This window comes from Cryptomeria japonica, chromosome 7, assembly GCF_030272615.1.
Source record: "Cryptomeria japonica chromosome 7, Sugi_1.0, whole genome shotgun sequence".
NCBI lineage: Eukaryota > Viridiplantae > Streptophyta > Pinopsida > Cupressales > Cupressaceae > Cryptomeria > Cryptomeria japonica.
The window spans coordinates 525,439,679-525,464,254 of record NC_081411.1 but is presented as its reverse complement, the minus strand read 5'-3'; the positions used below and the strand labels follow the sequence as shown (position 1 = coordinate 525,464,254).

At 36.8% G+C, this 24,576-nt stretch overlaps 1 protein-coding gene across 2 annotated transcripts in view; it reads left to right on the top strand.

Moving 5' to 3' along the window:
- The window catches only part of LOC131072407 (phosphatidylinositol N-acetylglucosaminyltransferase subunit P), a 153,200-nt gene that overhangs the window by 107,666 nt on the left and 20,958 nt on the right, over window positions 1-24,576 (top strand). For both annotated transcript variants that reach the window (XM_058008550.1, XM_058008549.1), the window contains one exon: window positions 12,269-12,387. In XM_058008550.1, the coding sequence (XP_057864533.1) occupies window positions 12,269-12,387 (119 nt within the window). The remainder of the gene's footprint in view (window positions 1-12,268; window positions 12,388-24,576) is intronic.

The window sequence follows — 24,576 nt, the reverse complement described above, 5'->3', positions numbered from 1 at the left end:
CTATTGTAGATTTGGGTAAGCCTACTCAGGACCAAGAAGTCCAATACTTTGACAACTCTTGCAACGCCCTCAAGGCAAGGCTAGCCAAGGAGAAGGAGAAAAGAAAGAAGGTTGGGGAAGAGAATCAACAGTGGAGGAAATCCATTCTCCATTTAACTAGGCCACTTAACCATGAGATACCAGTCACCCCTCCGCAACCTCTTCAGCAAGAGTCAATGAAAGATTACGAGGACATGAAGGGCACATTCATGCAAGCTAAGGAATGGATCTCAGATGCTTCGGCACGTGCTGACATACTTGTAGAAAATTTGGTATCAGCACATGAGTCGGCTTCTTCATTGGTTAGCCGAATTCAGGACTCAGCTGCAAACTGGGAAGATGTTGAAGAAATCCAAGATGAAATCCTTCCACAATTGAGGGTTATCCAAGGTCTGTCAAAACGAAGCTTGGTAGATGCAGGTGTCATACAGGTTGGGGATAGGTATGGCTTTAACACTGGTATTATGCTTTGGTCACCAGGATTGAAGTCCTGAAGAAATCTGAAACTGTGTTTTGAGACGGAGGAAAGTGTCAGAGAGATTTTGAGTAAGGTGTTTCGTGTAGCATCAGAGATCTGGAAGAAAGAGGGTATATGAGAAAAACACCTGCAGGCAGAGAACCTGAGAGCCAAAATTCAGTCGAGCTTTTTCAAAGACTTGGGGATGATTGATAAGGGCGATCTCTCAAGGATTGCAAGTTTTCTCCTCATTGACGAGAACTTTCTTGTCCAGGCAGTTGAGTGGGAAGGCACCCTCGCCACATGTACTGATGATGTGGACATCGTCGACTTCCAGATTAGTAACCTGCCAAGTGTCACTATGGAAGAGGTTAGGCTCATCGTGTCCAGATACATTGAATCGGCAAAAGGGGAAACTGGACACTCACCTCAGTGACAATAGCAGCTGTGCTACTTGTCATGTTCTCATTCTTTCAAACTGATAGTCTTGGGAAACCCTAATTAGGGTTTATAACTTTCAATTTGGGCCCTTGATCACTGTTTGATCTCGGTCGTTCATTATTTTCTGAAAAACTATATAAGGCTACCTCCTCTCATTTGGAGAGTGTGAGGTTTTTGATATATTGTTGCGTGAAGGTCATATTTTCAAATAATATATTGCATGTGCGCTTTCTCTTAAGGCTTTGTAATCTCTGTTGTTTGAGTGATTAGCATGGTTTCAATTTCCTCAACATATTAGTTAAAGTTAATTTAGATTTGCTTTCATGTTGTTAGAATTGAATGAAGGATTTGATAAGTGTTAATTGACGGTGTATACTCATACTTTTGGTGAATGGATGATTTCCATTTCACTATGCAAAGTTAGTGTGAGCCTATCCCCTGTGCATGCCAACATTTCGATCATAAGCACAACCCGTTGAAGATTTCACCCGCTTTTGTAGTTGTCCTCATTGTGGCGAAGCAAAGTGCGGTTTCCCGAGAACACTCAGTTAATACCATCTCCAGAATTCCTAGGTTTAGATCAGCTTTCTTGAACCCTATCCCTTTTTCCCTTTTTGAAAGTCTAAATCTCGAAAAAAAAACAAAAAACAAAGAGCCTAAAATCGATAAATCTATCTAAGATCAAAAGCTTGAAAGACACTTGTAAACGTGAGTCCCCCTTGAGATTTTCAGCATACACTACCCAAGTAGCTATTTCATTAAAGTCGCTTGTTCGCACATATAGACCTTGGAATCAGTAGTGATTTTTTCAGGAGAGGATAGAATACCTTCGGGTATCTTATTCTAATGTTTGGTAGATGATAAAACAAACACCAACATGATGCAATCCTAGAAGCATATTCTAGACGGACGTGGCTAAACTGGCTCCAAAATGGGGTTATAAAACTCATGTTATTGACTTTTCAAAAATTTTCGGAAAACCAAAGTCGCAGCTAATTCTCCTGATTACGATCAACGATTTGTAATTTTTGAAAAAATTCTTGTTATTGACTTTTCGTGTTATTTAGCCAGTTTAGTTGCGGTCTATTCTAGACATGACCACAAATTAAAGGGGAATGTGTCTTTTAGAGATTATTGTGATTGCAAAATGAAGGCCATCCCTAATATGAAAAGAAAAAGACAATTTGACAAGGATCTTAAAGATAGAATAAGAAAATAACCCTTCCTTGCTTTGACGGATCTAGAAAATTTACAACATGTTCATGGGTCCAAAAGCTAGATACTTATCTATCACTAGTCCCATGATAGAGGAGAATGCAATCAAATTTGTAGTGCTACATAACAGGAACAGCCCACGAATGGTGGCACCATGGTCTTATCACCCAAGGCCATCAACACATAATCACTTACGCCGAGTTTACACAAAAGCTCATCAAGAGATTCGATCAAAAGCACCCACAATGTTACTTCAAAGAACTAGCTCAACTAAGGCAACAAGGGTCAGTAGAAGAGTTTGCCTTTGATTTCCAAAAATTAGCTGTCATGGTGTGGGAAATTTCTCAAGAAAGACTCATTTACCTCTATGTGGAAGGATTAAAAGAATCAACCCACAATATAGTAAGTTCCATGTACCCCACAAGCTTAGAGGAAGCAATCCTAAAGGCTATGAAATTTGATAATCACCCATCCAAAGATAAGTCCAAAACTTTAACACCAAATACACACACCAAAAATCTTCATAAAGATGAGGGACATAAGAAGGAATTCCAAGGAAAAACATGCTTTTATTCTAATGAGAAATGGGAACATGGACATGTATGCCAAGATGGAAATGGCCAAAAACGACGAGATGATCAAAGAAAGAGGAATTTGTGCTTTAAGTGCAATGAACCATGGGAACGTAGACACCAATGTGGAAAGGGAAGTCAAGTCCATATGATTGAAGCATCTAATGACGAAGAAGCAAGGGAGAATATAGATAAGAAAGCAAGGTATGAAGAGGGAGATCTTAAGAACTTGCAATCAAAAGAAGAAGAGACTTCGAGATGGAGCTTCATGGAGGAACTAATGCTGCAGTACCTCCTATCCGAAAAGAGAGGAAAGGAGGATACTTAAGAATTCTAAGCAGACTTATGTTATGATTTGATATTAACATATTAAAGATAATATGCATTAATCCTAATCTAACAATAAAGGTATCCAAATGTATGCTCCGTGTTTGTACAAGTCTATACTTTGTGTATGCTTGGTGTCTTCATGCATTCATATGTATACTTCGTGTTTTCACATGCATGCTAAATACTATCTCTAATCCTCTTTATGGGAGAAGGCTTGAAGAGTACGGGATGGGTCACAAGGGGCTCGTAAGTAACCTAAAAGCGGGTACTTACAATTGAGGAGTCAAGTAACCCCTTACATCTTCCCCCCGATCCTACAAGAGGGAATGCATAAAGATTGATTGTATAAAACCCATCTTGTGTTGTGGGCTTGAGATGCAGTAGAGAGGTTGCAAGGGGCTCATAAGTGACCTTGAAGTGAGTCCTTACAAGTGAAGATTCACGTAACATGGTTACATTCTCCCCCCAACTTCAAAAGATGGCGAGTGTTTTTAGGGAGATGAGGCCTTGATGGGACAGTGAGTAGGAGCCTCCAAGTTAAGTGAGGGGGTTGGAAGCAACCTCCCTTGGGCTTAGTGTAGAAACGGCCCCAAGCAATCCCATCCCATCTCTTCCCAAACTCTAACATGCTTGTATTATGTATGATGTAGTTGCTTAATCCTTATAATGGGACATGTATATATGTATATTTGCATGTGCGGTTCATAATGTAATTATAGGTTATCCTTACAAATCTTCACCCATCTAAGTACAAGGTTTCAAAGTGAAGAACCTTCATGACAAAATTTAAGATTGCTTGAGGACAAGCAAATTCAAGAGGGGAGGGCTGTAATGTCCCCAATTTAGGAACTACAAGATATACAATTTAATAAGTTTTAATTAAAGATTGAAACTTATTTATTGGCAAACATAAGGAAGAAAGGCTCTTAATGTCACTGATGCAAAGGATAAATATTTTGAAGACTAATACACTTGACTACAACAATGACACGGATGGCAAGCATGAACACGAAAGTCAAAGTAAGGATATCAATGTAATCTAGAAAGCATCGATTAAGGATGGTAAACAGTAATATCAATGGTGAATCATGCCGATGGGGGAAGAACAATAATTAAGAGTTAAGTAATCTTGTGCACATTAATGCCTAGCATCACAATGTCTCTGCAAAAGGATGATTGTCATAGAATTAAGACTACACATAGTCACTGTCTTCAGCCACGGCATCTTATGCTCGCATACAAAGTCCTATACATTATTAATATCGACCCATATTAATGATGGCAACTACAAGGGTAATATCGTTTCAAGGGAGATTGTCGAATGGTGAATAAAGGAAGGTCGCAACTTGAAGGTCATCTATCACTCAACAAATAGTAATGAATATCAAGTAATGCTAAGGAATAATATTGACAGCCAATTAGAGCCATGCGAAATTGATTGATACCCACGTCTTGGGTAGTATGAAGTCGACTACCAGATGAGGTATGTTTGAGAATATAGACAATTCAGATTACCATTAAGCATCCTTAAGACTACGGTTATGACAAGAAGAAATTATAAAGAGTAAACATCAGCTGGCGTCGAAGGAATAGACATTGATTGATATTACTATTGACAATGGTTACCATAATTATTAACTTAATAAGGAATCGATAATTGTGATCATCATAAGTCAAGAATACAAGTCTTAATGATGTCCCAAGAGGTGCGATTAATAATTTTATAAACAAAGATAAGTATTAAAGGACATGGGATGTGTCTCTTACCAAGGGAGTTATCATTCCAAAGACATCATATAAGAAGGCAAACATAATTATTTCCAACAGGATGGACTGTGTTATATATGATTCCTTATTTCAGTTTAGAAGAACTGAAGGAGGGCAGGCCGAAGGCCCAATATCGTGCGTATGAAGTCCAAGATTATTCGCATCAGACACCACACTTTATATCTTGTATAATATCATTCCCACATCTGAATAGAAGTAACCAATTGTGCTTATTATATATTCCAAATCAGAGAATAGCCATTCATATTGCCGTCGGCAACATTAACTTTTAGTTCATTGCACACCTATATGGTCTTATTTGATCAGCAAGTAATTGTGCACCTAAAATACACATTGATAGCAATTCACTCCAGCATAAACTTAACTGTATAAATCAAAGGCAGCCGGTGGTTTGACCAACACCAATTATTATATATATTTTCATTCTTGTTTTTAAATATCTAAGCCTATTGTAAGAACCAGTCATTAATTGGCCCATAATTCATATATTGCCCAATAGGGGAGATTAAATGATTGCAGGAAATACTCAAATTGTATTTGTTGAAAAGGCGTTAGAAACTTTCAAGAAAATGCAATTGGAAGTTGTAAAGACAAATCCGACAACCTTTGCTAGCATCCACCCTACTTGTGCCAAAATGGGAGCTTTGGAATAGGGTATGGATATCCATCAAAGCATAAGGATAGAGGAATTTTGTCAGACGTTGTAGCTGCCACTGCCTTGGTTAACTTGTATGCCAAATGTGGAAGCATGGACAAAGCACACTACCTATTTGAGAAATTACTTCAAAGAAATGTGGTCTCATGGAATGCCATGATTGAAGGATATGTACTACATGGATTTGTTGAAATGGTTTTAGAATCTTTCAAGAAAATGCAATTGGCAAGTGTAAAGCCAAATTCCACAACCTTTGCAACTATCCTCCATGCCTATGCCAACTTCCAGAACCTTTGCAACCATCCTCCATGCCTATGCCAAATTGGGACCTTTGAATTAGGGCATGGACATCCATCAAAGCATAAAGGATCGAAGAATTTTGTCAAATGTTGTAGTTGCAAGTACCTTGGTTGACATGTATGCAAAATTTGGAAGCATAGACTAAGGCATTTGAATTGTTTGGACATAATGCCTAAAAGAACTGTGGTTTCATGGACTAGAATGATTGCAATATATGTACAAAATGGATTTGTTGAAAAGGCTTTAGAAACTTTCAAGCAAATGCAATTGACAGGTGTTAAGCCAAATTCCACAACCTTTTCCAGCATCCTTTCTACATGTGCCATAATGGGAGCTTTGGAACAAGGTGTGGGTATTCATCAAAGCGTAATGGTTTGTGGATTTTAGTCAAATATTATAGTTGGAAATGCTCTGGTAGACATGTATGCAAAATGTGGATGTGTTTTCTTGGTGCCTATAGAGCACATATGAATATAGGCTTAGGAATATTTACAACGATGCTGCTTTTTTATTTGGATCCTAAAAAAGTTGCAACTTATGTTCTTCTCTCAAACATCTATGCAGAAGAGAGTAGATGGGGTGAGGTTCAAATGATAAGAAGATTGATGAAAGTTAGAGGAATTGGAAAGGATCCCTGGATGTAGTTGGATTGAAAGCCATAAAATAGCACATGCTTTTTGCTAAGTTGCCGGTACGGGTACGGGTACGGGCATGGGCACGGGTACATGGGTACGCGACGCTGGTACGACAATTTTTTTAGGGGGGGGCTGGGTACGTATGGGTACGTCCGTACAAAAAAATATAAAAATCATAAATATATACATATATACAGTCTAATAAGTAGAAACAAAAATTAAATTTAGAATCCCACATATCATCCATATGCTAAACAAAACTTGGAACTATCATATATGATTCATATTGATATAACTATAAGTCTATAACAAAATTACAAATTTACTATAAGTCTAATCTAATATGAAATATCCATTTGTCAAACTTTGAATGTTATGATAGATATCGAATTCATTGTTCACTGGCTGAACCGTTCAACAATAAAATAACACAACTAATAATCAGCAATAGCATCATATGGGTCACTAGGAAGATCAAGATCAACATCATCATTGACATTAGATGATGTAGGTAGAGTACTGGAACCACATGCAGCCTCACTGCCACTTGCACTAGCAGCACATTGGCTATCAGACTCCCCAGAAAGTAAAGATTGTGTGGCAGCTGAAAAATCCAAATCAGTTCGCTCTGGATCTACATCCCAAAACTTTGTGCTCCCATCCTTATACTCATTTTGTTTATGAGTAAGAAGGCGCAAGTTTGAATGCACATAAATGAGCTCTTCCGCCTTACTTGCTGCCAGTCGGTTGCGTTTCACTGAGTGGATAAAGGAGTATGTGCTCCAATTTCGCTCAGATGAAGAGGAACTAGCAACCTATTGAATAATTGACACAAAGTGAGAGGGTGACAATTATAAAATAGTAAAAAATCTAAATTTAGAGAGCAATAAAAATTAAGAAACTTACTTGCGATAAAACTTTGATTGCAAGAGTTTGAAGGTTTGGTGATGTATGGCCATTGAGGTACCACCAAGCATGAGAATCCTTTTTATACTTGTCACGGAGAGCGGAAACACTTTGACCATTGGAGGCTACAAAATCAGCAAACTCACTTGTCATTAAATCCTCCATTTCAGAATCTGGGAAGAGTTTAGTAAGTGCTGTCCTACACCCTTCACTGACTTCTGAATCTCTATATGGTAGTACCCTTGATGGCTTAGCAAGCATTTCATCACTATAAAATTTGGGAATCAATGCAAATGCAAGAAGATGTAGTGGGGTGGTCATTTTGTTCCACCGCTCAACACAAATTGATTGAACCTCTTTGAAGAAAGTTTCTTCAGGATCTTGCTCTTTTGCATTGATGATGGCTTTCATTTTCTCAATCATGGAGTCAATGCCATCATATACCTCTCCCAAACATGGGTGATCCATATCAGTATAACGGATCATACTCATAAGGGCTCAGTGAAACTTAAAAGATATTCCACTCGATCCCACCAAGTGTCATCTAGGATCATGCGCTTTACATTTGCTGCCCTTTCAGTATTGGATTGCCTCCATAGGGACCAACTTTGACTAATTACCATGCTAGCAAGTGGCTATCGCACCTTCACAACTCGCCTCAAGACGATTGTGTTGGATGCAAATCGAGTCTCGGCAACCTATTCAAAAATTAAAAATAAAAATTAGAATACAAAGAAGACATGATAAAAAAAAAAAATTAAGTAACCATCAAAGTGAAATGTAGATTTTAAAAATTGAAGCGTTTCAATTACCTTTAGCAACTCCAACTGTGAAAATGATCTGAAAATGGCCTGTGACATGTTATGGTTTGTGATGAACATTTGGATCTCTTCAACCTCAACATAAATTTGTTTGATCCAATGTATTTTCCTGCCTATCTTTTGTAGCATGAGGTTGAGAGAGTGGACAGCACAAGGTGTCCAAAAAATGTGTTCAAGCCGTGTCTCAATCAACATACCTACAACTCTACAATTCTTTGCATTGTCCGTTATTACTTGGACAACATTTTGAGGTCCCACATCCTGAATGCATTGTATAAGGATGTTAGCAATAAATTGTGCATCCTTCACCTGTCCCTCACAATCCACAACTTTCAGAAACATTGCCCCTTTAGGGCACACTGCAATTACATTAATTAATGGCCGATTTTTGGTATCCTTCCATCCATCTGAAATGATGGACACCCCTGTTTGTTTCCATGAATTTCTAATGGGAGCCAATGCATTGTCTATGTTTTTTACCTCCTTTGCTAGTAAGGTGCTACACACCTTCTCATAACCTGGCCCTGTGTACCCTTGTGGAGCCTCATTTACCTTTCTCAACATATCCTGCCAATATGGTGATCGTACCACATTAAATGACAAACCGTTTGCATATAGACATCTTCCAACGGATTGATCTGCAATCTCTCTAGCATCATTCTTAAATGCTCTCTCTAATGGTCCCCTGCTTCTCTTCACAATAACAGGTTCTTCACTAATTGGGTCCAAGAATGGGTGGCTCTCTACCACGATATCAAGAAAATCGCTATAAGATGGAGAAGTAGGGGGCCTCTTTGATCTACTCCCTCTTCCTATCAACAAAGGATGGTTTGAGGCACGACCAACTCTTGCATCTGCTTCCTCTTGCTCTCTAATATATCCTGCTATTTCTTGAGGTGACATCCCATTTCCATCCTTTCCTAGACATGGTTTGATTCCTTGTTGGGGAATGACACAAAAATGGGCTTTGACACGACTGTAGGAGCTAGTTTTTTTCACACTATAGAAGTTGCATATCCATAAAAATGTTCCACCACCTTTTACTTGGTCTATTATTTTGACATATTTCCATAAAGGTGAATTTGGGTCAGTTTTGAAAGTTCGTTGAGGAGTACAGCTTTGAGGAGTAGAGCTAGTGGTCGTTGCCATTATGATTTCTACAACAAATTAAAAAAAAATTTATTAATATTTAATATTAAACAATAGATTATAAATGTTAAATATATAAAATTAAATTTAATAATTTATTTAAAATGAAAGTGAAATTATTATAATTATGAAAGTTATTAGGTTTTTTAAAAATATACCTATTATTAAATTATTATTATTTTAAATATGAATAGTTTTAAAAGAAAATTATTATAGTTTATTTAATAGTTTGTAAATTGTTTGTTAAATGAAAACAAACAATCTAATAAAAATATAATTTTTCATTTTCAAATATATTTTCATATTTATAATAATAATAATAATTAACTAGCAAAATTGAAAATAGTTTTATTATTTGAAAATGAAAAATTATATTTTTATTAGATTGTTTGTTTTCATTTAACAAACAATTTAATTAGCAAACTATTAAACAAAGTTAACAAACTATAATAAAATTTAACAAACTAATAAATTTTTTTAACTATAATAAAATTTAACAAACTATAACAAACTATAATAAAAAAATTAATATCAAACCTGTGGGAAAAAATGGAGGATGCCGAAGCCCTCCTGCCGTCGCCCTCCTACCGTGGCGCCTCCCGTCGTGGTCGCGCGCCTCCTCTGTGTCTGCGCGCCTCCTCTCACCTCTGTGCTGTCGCGCGCCTCCCGTTGTCGCGCCTCCTCAAACCTCTGTGCTGTCGCTTGTTAATGGTTTCGCGATTTTTCGGTTTTCCTTTTTCACTATGCATGGCGTGGAATGGTTTCGCAATTTTTTATTTTTGGCTTTGCTTTAGGGTTTAAAAGGTTAAACGACATATTCGACCCGTGAAAAAAACCCTCGAAATTTGCGAATGATGCGGATTCATCAAAAAAACCGTATGGAATCGCCACGTCTACACCTGATGCGTCGGGATTCGTGAGTCAAATATCGGATACGTTTCAAGAGGAAAAAATCGGTACCCTGTCCGAATCCACAGGGATTCCAGGGCGAATCCGAATCTGATACGTACTGCATCCGGATTTGGGGGGAAAATGTGAAGTACCGGTAACTTAGGCTTTTTGTGTAGGAGATAGATCACATCCATAAATATAGGAGATCAATGCAAAGTTGGAAAAATTGCCTTGGGAAATGAAGGAAGCTGGATATTTTCTAGATTCTAGACATTTACTTGATGATGTGGAAGAGGAAAAAGAACTTTCTCTCTGTCACCATAGTGAAAAGTTGGCAATTGCATTTTGTTTGTTAAACATGTCTTGCCACACTGCAACAAATTTTATCTCCAAGATGGTTGGAGGTGCAATGGTTACACCAATAGTAAAGTATATCGTGAATAATATATTTGGGACACAAATCACAAAATGTAAAAATTGCATTTATCAGTGATAATTATTTGTAATATAAACGAATTGATTTTAAAATATAAAAATCTAAATACGAATGAATGCAAATTAATTTAAAAACTAAATTGTTCAAAATGTTTTTACAATACATACAAATATTTCAAAATACTATTATAATATATTGTGATAATAAGGATAAATTTTTTGGGGGAAAAAAATGTACTGTAGTTTATTTCTTAAGTTATTTTTTTTTTAATATTGTGAAGAAAAAGAGAATTGTCATTACTTAGAATAAGACATCTTATCAATTTTGGATGTCGTATCAATTCTTTAATAAAATATTTATAAATTCAAGTATAAAACTATTGTCAAATTTATAATTGTTGAAGTCGATAATACAAAATTTTGTATGTCTTCTGACTTGTAACAGTTGTAAAGAACATATCTCAGCAGTCAACAACAAATGTATTCAGTATAATCGATTTCTTAAGTTAATTGTTTTCATAGATTGCAAAAACATTTTGTAAAACTTACCATTTTAAATTAATTTGCATTCGTTCATTCATATTCTTTTTTTTTGAACATTTCAAAATCAATACATTTATACTATAAATATTACTACTATTAAAGGCGATTTTTACTTTTCTACGATTTTTTTGCTCTCCACTATATTATTCAGAGTATATTTTACTATCGGTGTAACCATTGCACCTCCTTTTGGTGCAAGTGCTATTTATAATTTAGATCTTGGATGGAAATGGTCTTTTTGTTGATTGCATTTGCTTACTTTCACATGCGTACAAATTCTTTCGTAGTGTGTAAATTTCAAGCAGCATGGAAAGGGTTATTAATCCTTTTGCCAAATATTTATACCTGATTTGTGAATAATTTATGGATATAACGAAATGGAAGGACAATTCAAGTTAGTGCTTTCTTTGATTTCTAATATTCCAAAACGTGCTTTATAGCATATACCATAAATACGAGACTCAGACTTGGCAAGACTCAGCAAAAACTTGGTAGGACTCGGCAAAATACCAGTTTCTAGCGAGTCTTGCCTAGAGCGAGTTCCTGGAGAGTCCCAAGCCCCTAAGACTCGGCTAGGGTCGCTCGGCTCAGGACTCGCGAGTCTTGGCGAGTCCTAGAACTATGGCATATACGCATTTTCTTTCATGTGGTTTTTTCCTACAACAATCCATAGTATCAATTATTTTTGTGATTTTTTAATTTTATTTCAATAACAAATTGCATTGCAAATTAGTTTTATGATATCTGTCTGTTGCAATTATTGTGGTTAATTAGAGGATGCTTTCTTTTATTTTTAATATTCCAAAAAGTGCTAAATAGCATATACCCATTTTCTTTCATGTGGTTTTGTCCCACAACAATCCATAGTATCAGTTATTTTTGTGATTTTATTATCTTATTTCAGTAACAAATTGCATTGCAAATTAGTTTAATGATATCTGTCTGTTGTAATTCTTGTGTTTAATTAGAGGATGCTTTTTTAAGAGGGAGAACTCTTTAGAATGTTATGTTCTACAGTTGATATAATTGTAACTTTCCATTTTACATAGTGGGATTATTTTTATTAACTTTACTAACTTTACTTTTAACAGATATTGGGCTTTGGCACTACCAACCTATGCTTTGGTGACAATCATTTTTATTATGTCATTTTACTTGAGCCTAAATTGCATGGCTACAGTTCCTGCGACCTCATGGAGTTCTCTCTTTGGTAGGTTGGACTTGTTATTGGTTTCAGATCTCCTCTATGCGATGGTTTGCATTAACCTTAAGTTCTTATATTGCATTTCCATTATAAAGTATGCAATTATTAAATCTTAAAATTTTATGGTCTTCTGGTTCTTTGGATATCTAATATGAGCATAGTGAATGATTATATTTTCCAGATTTTGCAGATATTTTTCATTGTTCAGAGCATATTCTTTGCTTTAAATTGATGCTTAGAGGATTTACCTTTTCTTGAGTACTTGATTAATTGGTTTTCAGATATGTTGGCTAGACCTTTATTTTATCCAGTAGAAGGAAAAAGAGATAAAACACATCATACCAAGTTTCTGGGATGGTGATGCACAAGAAATGTCTCCAAACACCCCTAAAACATAGGGGACCCTGCGGATATCTCAGGGATGACCATTTCCAGTTAGGAATTCTCTTTGCATGCCCTGCTGAGCTGTATGCTCAAACATTTTCCTGAACTAATGTGACATTTTGACATTGCCTACAAGAGATTAAAAACAAAAAAATGCAAAACGAAATGATTACTTTCTTCATGTAAGGGACATGGAAAAATCTATAGAAGAATCCATGATCAATCAATTGGTGAGAGAAACATGGTGGTTTTGACCTTGAGCTATTGGATGTACGTACTTGGTGGAGGTTTTGGAGTTTGTCATTTGGTGGCTCGTATCTCCTAACAGCCCTCTAGCCCTTTTTGATGTTTGAATTTGCTTGTTGCAGATTCATTGTGTTTGGATCAGCTGGTTGCAAATTTGTGATATTCCATCATTTAGAATCCTTGGTCCTAGGATTTGTGGGTGATTTGGATATATCAACACATTCAGATTTGCATGTTTGCCTTTGGCATGCGTGATTTTGGCAGGTTTTATGTCTAATTAAAATCTATGATTTGCAGATTTGTGAAAGTTTGTTTTCTGTATTGTAATTCCCAGAGGTTGTCAAAATGAAGACAATTTTAGATTTGCATCCATACTTTTGAGCATGGTCAGTGAGGCTTATTTATTAGTTTCTGATTCTGTAGTTCTTAACTTGCAGTTGTCTTGGAGTCGCAGATTTTTTGGCATTTTGAATCAAGGATGTTTTTAATTTGATGTTTGTGCCTTGGGAAGAACCTATATGGCAGCCTGCTTCTGTTGACACCCATGGAAGTTTGAATCCACATGTCTTTTACTCTGCACATTTTGGTGAATCCAAGTTGTACTACTTTGAGATTTGTGAGTTTTGAGGCTTAATTTGGTTTCAGGAGGAGCATTTGTAAGATGTCATCCCTGTTGCTGTTAATTTAATTTTTTTTTCCCCTTTTTCCAACTCCCCTGCTGCTGGTAAATTGTCAAACAGTTTGCGTGTTTCTGTGCTTGATAGCTTGTTTGCAGGTTTATACAGTTACAGAATAGGTATTCAATTTCACTGGCAAGTTTATGTGTGATAAGATTCATTTGACATTCACATGCATTCATTCAATCACAATCTGGAATTGCAGAATTTCTGAATGACAGACCAACTTATACTATTAAATTCAGATTACAATCTTGTTGAATATTGACATTAATTCCAGAATGTAATGTCCCCTTTTTTGAGTGATTCTCCAGCAGGGACATCTGGCATATTTTTTTTCCTTGTTAAGAAATTATAAGGGAATAAGTTAATTATTATAAAGTTCTCTTAATAAATTAAATCATAAAGATGGCATTATATAATTAATTTAATGCAATTAAATATTATAAAATCACTTTGAGAAGTTTATTATTAAAAAGTGATTTTTATAATATTTATTCCTGAAAATTCCAGGAGGGCTTTATAAGGAGATTTGAGAGCTTATTTGCCATATGCTTGGTTTTGTTAATTCCTCTTGGAGGATTGGAGAGCTTGTGGCTTTCAGTTCAAGAAATCTGAGGACGTAAACACTCAGTTTCTTTGGAATTGGACCGAAACCCAATTGAATTTTGGAGTAGATTCATTTAGGAAATTAGGATTAAGAGGTTTTATACAGATAAGTTATTTCAAATTTGGTGCAGTTTCATTTTGAGACAAATTTGCAGTTGCTATAGATTATTAATAATTTTGTGTTCACTGGGTAAGCTATATTTGTCTCTGTGAAGATGTATTGTTTTGGTTGATAAATCATAAATCGATTCATGAAGCATAAGCAGCTACAGTTAATTGGGCATATGAGAAAGATAAATAAAGCCGATATTTCTAAGTTTTTGCTATGTATCGATTTAAATTAAAGAGGTAATTTTATTAATGAGGTGTTTAGTGAAAAGTGAGAGCTTCGTATATTGGCGTGGACTATAGCTCTTAAGACAAGAAAATTTATATTTCTTTGGCTGCAAGTTTATTGAGAAATATATTCTTTCTATTTGGTTAAGGAAATAAAGTTTCCAAAGTTATGAATGAAATATTTTGCTTGGGCGTGAAAATGGTGAGGCCGTGAATATTGTGGCTCTGCATAGTTTGTGGAATTTTTTCTGCAATCACTCTATATTCTTGGTGCAACTACTGGTAGAGGAATCGCGGCTCAAAAAGGTTATGTTGGATGTCATACTCTGGACGCACCTCCCGTATTGGCGATTATATTACTTGCTGGTTGTGGAATATTGTTTTGGCGTCAATGTGAATAGCTATGGTATAAATTTATTCCTACAAGTTGAGGGACTTTGAAGAAAATAGAGGTGTGATTTCTAGTATTGTGGAGATGCTAGTTGTCTCTTGCTATCGTGGGCTTCTATTGCTGAGTTCCTATTCCTTGCATGTGCTCTTAGTCCAGCTTTTGCACCTTAAAATATTCTTGCTGGTGCGATTCCTATTCTCCTAGTGTAAGGCCCTTCCTTCATATTGGTGCAGCTTCTTGTGTGGCTCTTCCAGATGTAGAATTCATTGGTCTTTCTCATGCATGGAGCTTTCTAGAAAAAACGTGTCCAGTATTTGCTAGTTGACGTGGGATTTTGGATTATGTTGATTGCCTATTATCTTGGCCAAGCGTGAGAAGATTGCTCAGTGTGGTATTCCATCCCATATGCAAATCAGTTTGAAGAAAGCCTCTCCTTGCTAGCTGTTTGGAGTCTATTAAATGGTTCATGTTTGCCATTTTGCTTTGTGTCTTAATGGAAGTGAATAATTTAAGCTGATCATAGTGCTGTGCATGCATGAATTCATTTGAGATATTGTTCCACCCTACTTACCCAAGAGTGTGAGACTACACAGCGTGGATGTGGGGTCTGAGACTGGACCATATTCTACATATTTCAGATATTGCTTACCATTTCAGGGCACAACAATCCATTTTCTAATTCTTACATATGAAGTATGTCTGCTGATAATATTTCTGAGAGCTGTATGTTCATCCACTGGGGTGAATAAGCGATAGAAGATAAGAATCAACTAAAGATTACTTTCCAGAATTGAGGTCAGAAGTTTATATATGCTCATTGTAATTTATTTATGAGTATAATGCAAAATAAATGTTCTCTTCTGGTTTTATCTCAGAAGTTCATGCTCTTTCAGTTTTACTTCTTTGTCGTTGAATGAATACTCAGTCCTGCAAGTAAAACTTCTGAATGTAACACGAAACAATAAAATAAAATAAAAACAGATTTGAAGCTAGTGGCGTCATAAAACGCTGCTAAAAGAATAAGCAAATTGTTTGACCAAATCACTCAATAGGAAAAGTGAAATTTTGGGCAAGACTTCTCCAGGGATCTTACAGAGAAATATAAGGAATAATTTGTAATTATTAATATACTGACCTCAAAAAAGTCTTTCAAACAACTGGAAATATACTTAAAGTTTGCACATAAGTCAAATGTTAAACCAGATAGCTGTAGCAGAAGATTTTAACTCACAATTGCATACTACAACTGACAAAGTTCTTAGAATTGATCAGATATGAACATTCACCCTCCAGAAGATACAAAATTACATACATATATAATTATATTTATGCACAAAAGTGTAATGTGGCAGCTGCATATGAAGTAGAGTCATATCTCAACAGGTTAGTCATTTGCTCCAGCCAAAGATTATTCTCATGTCTCAAATTCTCCTTAACTCGCCTCACCCAACAGAAAGATGCCTTACCAAGACCATGACTTTCCTTAGTTCACATCAACCCTTGCACAGAGGATGCACTTTGCCTTCCTGCCTTAGATGCCACCAAAATACTATAAAACTCCACCCAATATGAATCAATTAACTCTTCATATTCATACGCTCATTTTTATTATGGATTTACACAAGCTAAGTCACCTTAGTTAATTTCCATGCCACCTCAAAAAATCCACGACACCTTACCTTGCATCCCTTCTTCACATGAATTTCCCAAATACTTGGGGGGCTAGCTAAGAGGAATTCCAAACTTGTCTCTTCTGTGGCAGCAAAGTTTAGGTTTGACCTCAAAATTAACAAACACTTTGTCTCTTGCAAGTGATAGGATTTGTTGTCTTGCACACTTTTTTTGTCGTTTCTAATTTTTCTTATTTTCTAATTGTCTTTACTTCTAGATTTTTCCTTCATAAGGTTTGTGCCCAGCTATGCTCTATGTCCAAAGAAAAGTAAGAATCTAACCACATGAAAATCACACTAATCAACTTCTGATTTTGTAATGTCCCCTTTCTAGGAGACAGGAGATGAGTAAAGGGTCGACCTATCACTCGAGTTCCCGTAGGTCAACCAGATGGTTAGGGGACTCTTTCTGAAGAGCATAGAGCTTTGCAGGGGCTCTGTGAGCCATTTTGAGCATTTACACGACAGTTCCTACTTTTTAGGGAAGTCTCCTAATTTTTAGGGAGAACTAGCAGATGACTGGATGACCATTCGAGGGACCACGGAATAGAGAAAGAGACTTTTGAGCAGTTTCCGGAGTTTGGAGGGAGATTCCTATTTTTTAGGGCGAGTCCCTATTTTTTAGGAGGAACCAGTTAGCCTGCATGACTCAGGTGGCATCAATGACCACAGTGCTTCAAACGGAATTTAGATCTAAGTCCCGGATTGCATTTTATGAGTAAATAAGGAAAAATTAACCTAAGTTATGGATTTAAATAAATTATATTAAAGTGATATTATAATCACTTTATAATAATATAATTTATAAAAAGTTGGCCCCATTTTTCCTAGGCATTTGAGGCATAAAATGTTGTAATAACAAGGGGAAAACATTATAATAATAAAATATAATGCCTAAGGGGTCAATTTTTAAAGGAAGACTTGTATTTTATTAAAAATAAAAAGTGAAATCATAGAAACCCTAAAAATCACGACCTAGGGTTTGGAGCCTTTTAAAAGGCATTTGGAGGTCATTTTTCATCATTCTTGATCATTTTTCTTCATGGGTAAGTCTGAAGCAGAGCTCTGGTTGAGAGTTGCAGTAGGATTCATTCTCAAGAACGAAAACTTCTAAGGAAATAGGTTGGACGTTCCTCCAATCTGGCTACATGATATTATTTGGTGAACTTAGAAATAGGTTGGACGTTCCTCCAATCTGGCTACATGATATTATTTGGTGACCAATTCAACTTACAGGAAGCAATTTGGGTCATTTTTGGTGTTGTTTGTTGACTAATATTAGCAGATCAGGTTATCGTAATTATTATTAATGTTGTGGAAGCACAGATTGGTGGTGAAAATTGATGAATTAAATTGTAAATCAGCCCAGGCAGGCCGTACACTTTGGAGACTCCTGGGATGCCAAATAAATAAATCAGCAATGATCAGGGTTTGAAATTGATTAGAAATTCATTGTTAGCAGCAGGAATAAGCAAATAAATGTCCTTCTCAAGATTATCACAACACAGATTGCTGATATGAGCAAATCAATGGGAGAATTAGTAAAAATTCAGAGATCTTGCCTGACAGCTTTTTGGGATTTGTTCCAGATTTACCTATTTCAGCAATAAAAGTTTAAGATAATTGTAGTTGATAAGAATAAATCACTTTGGAGCAATTGAAACCCTCTAGAAGCTCCTACATTGCATTATTCATCCATTTAGTCAAATAAAAGTACACCTCAAGATTAGCGTTGGACTCTTGGTATGCCCATTGTGACTCTGGATGTTATAAATTGTCCATTTCTTGTTATTGGTGTTTGCTGCAATAAAAATCAGAATTCTGATTTCCTGATCAGTTTATTATTTTATAGTAGTAAAGTCCAAAAAAGTGTCATTGTTGTTTTTATTTTCCATTTCAAGCATTGTATTATTGTTTGGCATCATAAAACTCAAAATACAAATCAAATCCAAACACTCTCTTCTGCTGGTCAAAGGAAATCAGACAAGAAAAAAAACCAAAATCAGAAAATTTTGGCTCAGGGTAGTGTTGACGTGTATTTTGTACACTATCAAACACAGAATAAAATACCTAAAGGTACCTTATCCTCTCTTGAGTAAAGCCTCCGAATGCTGAAGATGTCGCGAAAAGGATCAATCGGGATGACTTCAAGGTTCTTGTATGTAAGGTCTCTACGTGTGGATAAGCTCTTTGTGGTATGATGTGATTTGCTGGAATCACAAGGGGGACTTACATTTGATGATTGAACGTCTGATCTGCTTTGAATATTGCTGGAACACAGGCTCTTACTAGCTTTGATTTGAAAAAAGGAAAAAAGACGAGGGCGAGGAGAGGATCTAATCCTAATACTAAGGAATGTAGGAGCAATGATTGATCTTCGATGAAATTCTAACTAAGTCTTGTTTTGACATCGCTGGACCATCTCCACAAGGCTAGTGCGATCTTTGAAGGAAAGCTTTATGATGTTCAAATCATCACTGCAGGCATAGACACCATCAGGTTGATGCATATCAATGAAGAAGCGATAATTGAAGTTAAGCTTAAGCTGAATGATTCCAGTTGACTACGCAAGGCAAGTCTGCAATCAACAAACTGCTAGTAGTATGGATATACGAATTCCACCATCAATCAAGCACATTTCTTCCATTTATCTAATAACATGAAATCAAATATGAGAAGTATAAAGACCATGCAAATTGTCGAATCAACCCATAAATTTCACCATTTCTTCAATGAAGTTACAAGTCTCTTACAACAACATCTTGGCAACAATCTTTGCCTTCTCTCTCTACTCTACTCTAATTGCTATTCTAATCACCTTCTAACTACACTCTATCTGTCTTCTAACTGCTTCCAACTATTCTAACTATTGCCTTTACAAACTGAAATGCCAGGGCTTATATAGTGCCCTCAATACAATTCGATGGCTTAGATCAATTCGAGATCAATGGCCAAGATTTTACAATGAAAACCCTAATTAGGGTTTGTTACAACCATTACATAACATTTAATGCTCGACCAATGATAAAATTGTACTGCTTGGACACATGTCCTCTTTGGAAAAATCAACCAATGGATAGCCGGGGTAGGTACATCGAAGTTTGTGCCACCTTCTATGAGTTAGGTACATTGAATCTGGACATTGTTGAGGTGGACCAATCCGGCCAGAGGAGTGATGACTAGGATGCCAACTCGTCTGACACTTGTAGCTTGGTAGATATTCAATTTGATGCTGTTGAGAAGCTAGCTTTAATTAACTCATCTGGAACTATATGCTTCTTCAACGAACCCTTGCTCTGACTTCTTGTGTCCTTGACTTGCAGGATGATGATGTACCTCGCCTTGAAATGCTGGATTAGAAGAAGTCGCCCTTATCCTTGCTTGATCGAAGAAAGCCATCCTTGTTGATGCTAGACTGGAGAAGGTCGCTCTTGTCGATGCTAGGCTGGATTGAAGAAGGTCGTCCTTGTCCTTGCTTGATCGTCCTTGATGAGAACCTGCCGACTTGTAGATCCTCCGGGCTTTGGAGTCGCCATCTTGATACCTACACAACATTTCAAAATTAGTAATATATCTTGAAATCTAAAAATTAAACTTTTAAAAGGAAGATTCAAGATTTTAATTAGGAAACTTCATGATAAATCTTGAGTTATCATTTCCTAATTAACCATGTAATACTTGGATTTTTCCAAAAAATGTCTAAGAAATCAAACCTTGAATAAGGGTGTCAAGATGATTTTGCCATACCTCCTCTTGAGAATTAACTCTAAGAAATGATGTAAAAATAGATGAATTTTGCTAGGCAAAGTGTAGATCAAAGCTCTCCCTCGGATAAAATGCACCTCCTTTAGCTTGGAAAAGAACTCCACCTTCCACTAGCTTCTTCAAGATCTGGAAATTCGCCTTCAAATGTCTTCAAAAATCTGGAAATTATCCTCCAAACTAGCAAGAAATACGCCTCTCCAATAGCCTTCGAGATGAATTTCGCCCTCCACTAGCTTCTCCACACTTAGTAGAAATTCGCTCGACTTCTCTGGATTTCGCTCCTCAAATTGCTCTCCAATTTCGTACTTGAAAGGATGATTGAATGTTTTGAATTGTGAAACAACACCCCCAATATATAGAGCGCTCACCTTCCACTTACCCCTGAGGCCGACCTTGCAAAAATAGGACCCAAAATAAACAAAAATTAATAAAAGAAGAAGGCCGACTTGACAAAATATTAAAATGATACCTCAAGCGCTCTATCTTTTAATTTTAAATTAATAATAATTAATTTTAAATGCCTTTATAATTAGAAATTTCGATTTTTTAAAGGCTCAAAATTAATTATTAAATGCTATGCGCTTTTATTAAATGTCAATTTAATTAGAATATTTCAATGTTTTAGCGAAATTGGCATTTAATGCGATTTGGATGACATTGGCGCCTAGGCATGGGAAAATAATGGACATCAAAAAAACATCGCTCTGGTTCCTTGGAGAGGGACAGTAGCGCCCTTTCATTTTTGGCCTTGCATTTCTTATTTTCACGTTCAAAACCTCACCTCTGGCGTCCAAAATGGCTTTTTATTTGGAATTTTGAGTTTAATTCATGTGATCTTTGGAAGGAGCTTGCCTTAAAGCATTTTCGCCCTGGTCCCTTGGTGAGGGACAGGAGCGCCCTAGCCCATTTTCGTTGAATTTTGCGGTCTTTGCAACTCCATTCTTCCTTGAGGCATTTTAAATATCACTCCAATCTCGCTCTTGACATGGACTCGCCCCAATTTGGAGAGGAAGGCTAGCTAATGTGTATTTCACCCTGGTCCTTCAGTGAGGGACAGGAGCGCTTTTACCTTTGTAGACAAAAACTCCATCATTTCATTGTCTTTGATCAAGTCTGGATGCTCTATCACGTTCATTTCGTCCTTCACCATGCTTTTGATGTCTCAATTTGACCAAACAAGGCCAGGAATGGCCCAAATAAGCTTTTTCGCCCTGGACCCTTGGTGAGGGACAGGAGCACTTTGCCTTGGTCCCTTGGAGAGGGACAGAAGCGAAATTCGCTCTGGATCCTCAGTGAAGGACAGGAGCGAAATTTGACTTTTTGAACTCTCTATCAGGATAATTTTCATGGAATATAACATTTAAGTATAAGTGTACTTTAAGTTATATTCCATATATACTTTCAGGATGTTTGAGAGTGGTTTCAGACCTCCAGGAGTTATATTGCAAAATCTAGTTTTTGGAGGTTTTGCAGTTTCCAGACTTAGTCAAATTCAGGATCAGGACTTTCAGACTTAGCCAAATTTCAGGACCAGGACATTCCAGACTTAGCCAATTTTCAGGATCAGGACTTCACTCAAGCAGGACCTGCTATCCATGATCTCCCCGACAACACTCAAAAATGCAAAGGCCAACTGACAAAACCCTAAAAGACCTAGAAAACAAACCCTAAAAAGCAAAAAAAACATGGGTCCCCATTTGCAATGGGGCGATGTGTGAAAACGTCACAACAGGTAGAAAGGGAATCTTACAGTGGTATCAGAGCTTTGATTTTGCCAGCCTGAGGGTAGAAGCGAATTGCTTCAATTGCCAATTACATTAATGGCCAGAATTAAGGATGGAAGATTATTACCTACTTTCCTTCCTGCTACATCAGTGAAGGAAAAAGTACCTAGCTGGGAGAAAAAATCGAAGGATCCTGCAAGGTTAAGAGAAACACAACAACAAAACAATCGAGAATTGCAACATTTTGATGATTCACATTCAAGGAAATTTGGGTACTCGAAGGTTTCATCTCCATCTACAAGGACAATTAATAAACCTCATTCCATGGTAACAAATGATGCAATTTTGAGCTGCTACCATCAGTATTGCTCCCTTCTTAAGAAGATACGTGGCCTCCTTTCCTTCACACAATTTATGGGTATACCAGGTGAGGATGATGATTTGGTATGCACAAGCTCATAGCAGCTGAAAGAAAAAGTAGAAGATATGAAGGCTACAAGTGAGGTTTGCAAAAATCTATATGAATAATTTGATAAACAGGCAGATTCGGGTTATGAGGACAAATTGATAGCATTGAGGAGTGACTCACATGAGGCTTCCCCATCTTTGCAAGAAGTCTCACAAGTGGATTCTATAGGAGAACAAAGTTCTAGAACCACCCTTGAAGGAAAGCATGTTGAAGATGTCCAGTGATTAAATGAAGAATTGCTTCTTGGTAATCAGCCACATGAAGGTATGAATTATTGTAATGATCCATTACTTGAGCATAGCATTACCTCACTTCCTCTTCACCCTAGTGGCAAGGAATGCAAGAGCATTTTGGTGGGTGAACTAGAGATCCTGATCGATGAAGGCATAGATCCAATTGGTGCCTCTTTGGTTGGTCACAACGTTGTCCCATCATTCATGGTGGAAGATGTGAAGAAAGAGTTTGTAACTTCAAGCAATATACAAGGTATGACAGCCCATGGAGAGATTATTGTTGAACACGGTTCTGATTTTCTGAGTTTGATCAATAGTTCTTTGTCATCACATGGACCTTGTAGTGAGGATATTCATGAGAGGTTTGATGAGTATTCAGATTGCTCAAAGACTGATTTTGAATCAGCAATTGATGAAGAACATGAGGTTGATATGGATAGTGAAATTTTGGATTCATTTGACACTCTACCTCCTCTTCTCAATTGGGAGGACCATGAGAAAAATCGAAATTAAATGGTGTGTAGTGAATCCGAAGATAGTAGGGGAAAGAAGTCCCAAGTTCTGAATTTGGACAGCAGAGATTCTTTTCCTCATTTTCATGAGTCTGCAGATTTGACACATGGGTTAATCAGTAAAGAAGAGACCTCTAGCATTGGCATTCAAGATATTAAGGTTGGGCATGAAGTTTACAAGGAAAAGGTGCTTGTATCAATTGAAGATTTGACACCAAGGTATGACCTTAATTCTGAAGTTTGTAATAGCTGTGACATAACTTCTCTTCCTCAAGATATGGCAGCCTTTGGTCAAGAAGAGAACAATGATTTGCATTCTATATTTGAGGGTACACATGGTGCAAGCATGGGTTATGATGATGTGAATAATACAATCCATCATAAGTCTGATTTTGTGTACTTTGGGGTAGTTGATATAAAACATTGCCAAAAGTTGAATGAAGATTGGTTACATAGAGCTACCCAAGGAAAGATGCTTTCTGCCCATGCAAGACAACACCTCCAAAGAGTCAAAGAACGTCGCAGTCAGCTAGATGATGCAAGGAAACAAAGAGAATCATCCATTAGGTCTTTATTTCTTCCAAGGGAAGAAGAGGTGAGCAAAGATATAGTGAAGGGGTATAAGCATCAGTCTGATTTTCTGAGTTTGGTCAACGATTCTTTTTCATCTAATGAGTCAAATTTGAAACTTTGCATTGAGAACATTCAAGTAGGGATGGCTAGGTGTGAAGTTGATGAGTTATTGGGTGGCATTCATAGTGGATCAGCCACTAAGGGTTTGTCCATGTTGCAAAATGAAAACATCTACTATTCATCTGTGGACTTGTCACCTCTTTCATATGATAGGGCAGCGATGTACTTATTGATCGGTGACTTAGTTTTCTTAGATTTGACAGTGGGCTATGAAGATTAGCATGTAAGGGACTTCATTTGGTGCATGGCTAAACAAAATATTTACTTGGTATCCTCCAACGAAGACATACTAAGTTTTGGGGAAATTGGACAATTTGCAGCCACAGATAAGAGGTTTTGGAGAGGTTTCCATCACACTTTCCTTGTTGGAAATTGGCTCATTGATGGGTTCATATCAGCATTGATGGTTGGTGGTACTTGTGGCTTCAATTGAGTGAAGTTCTCAGCTGGTCAGGTGATCTCTAGATTCATAGCAGTAGCATAATG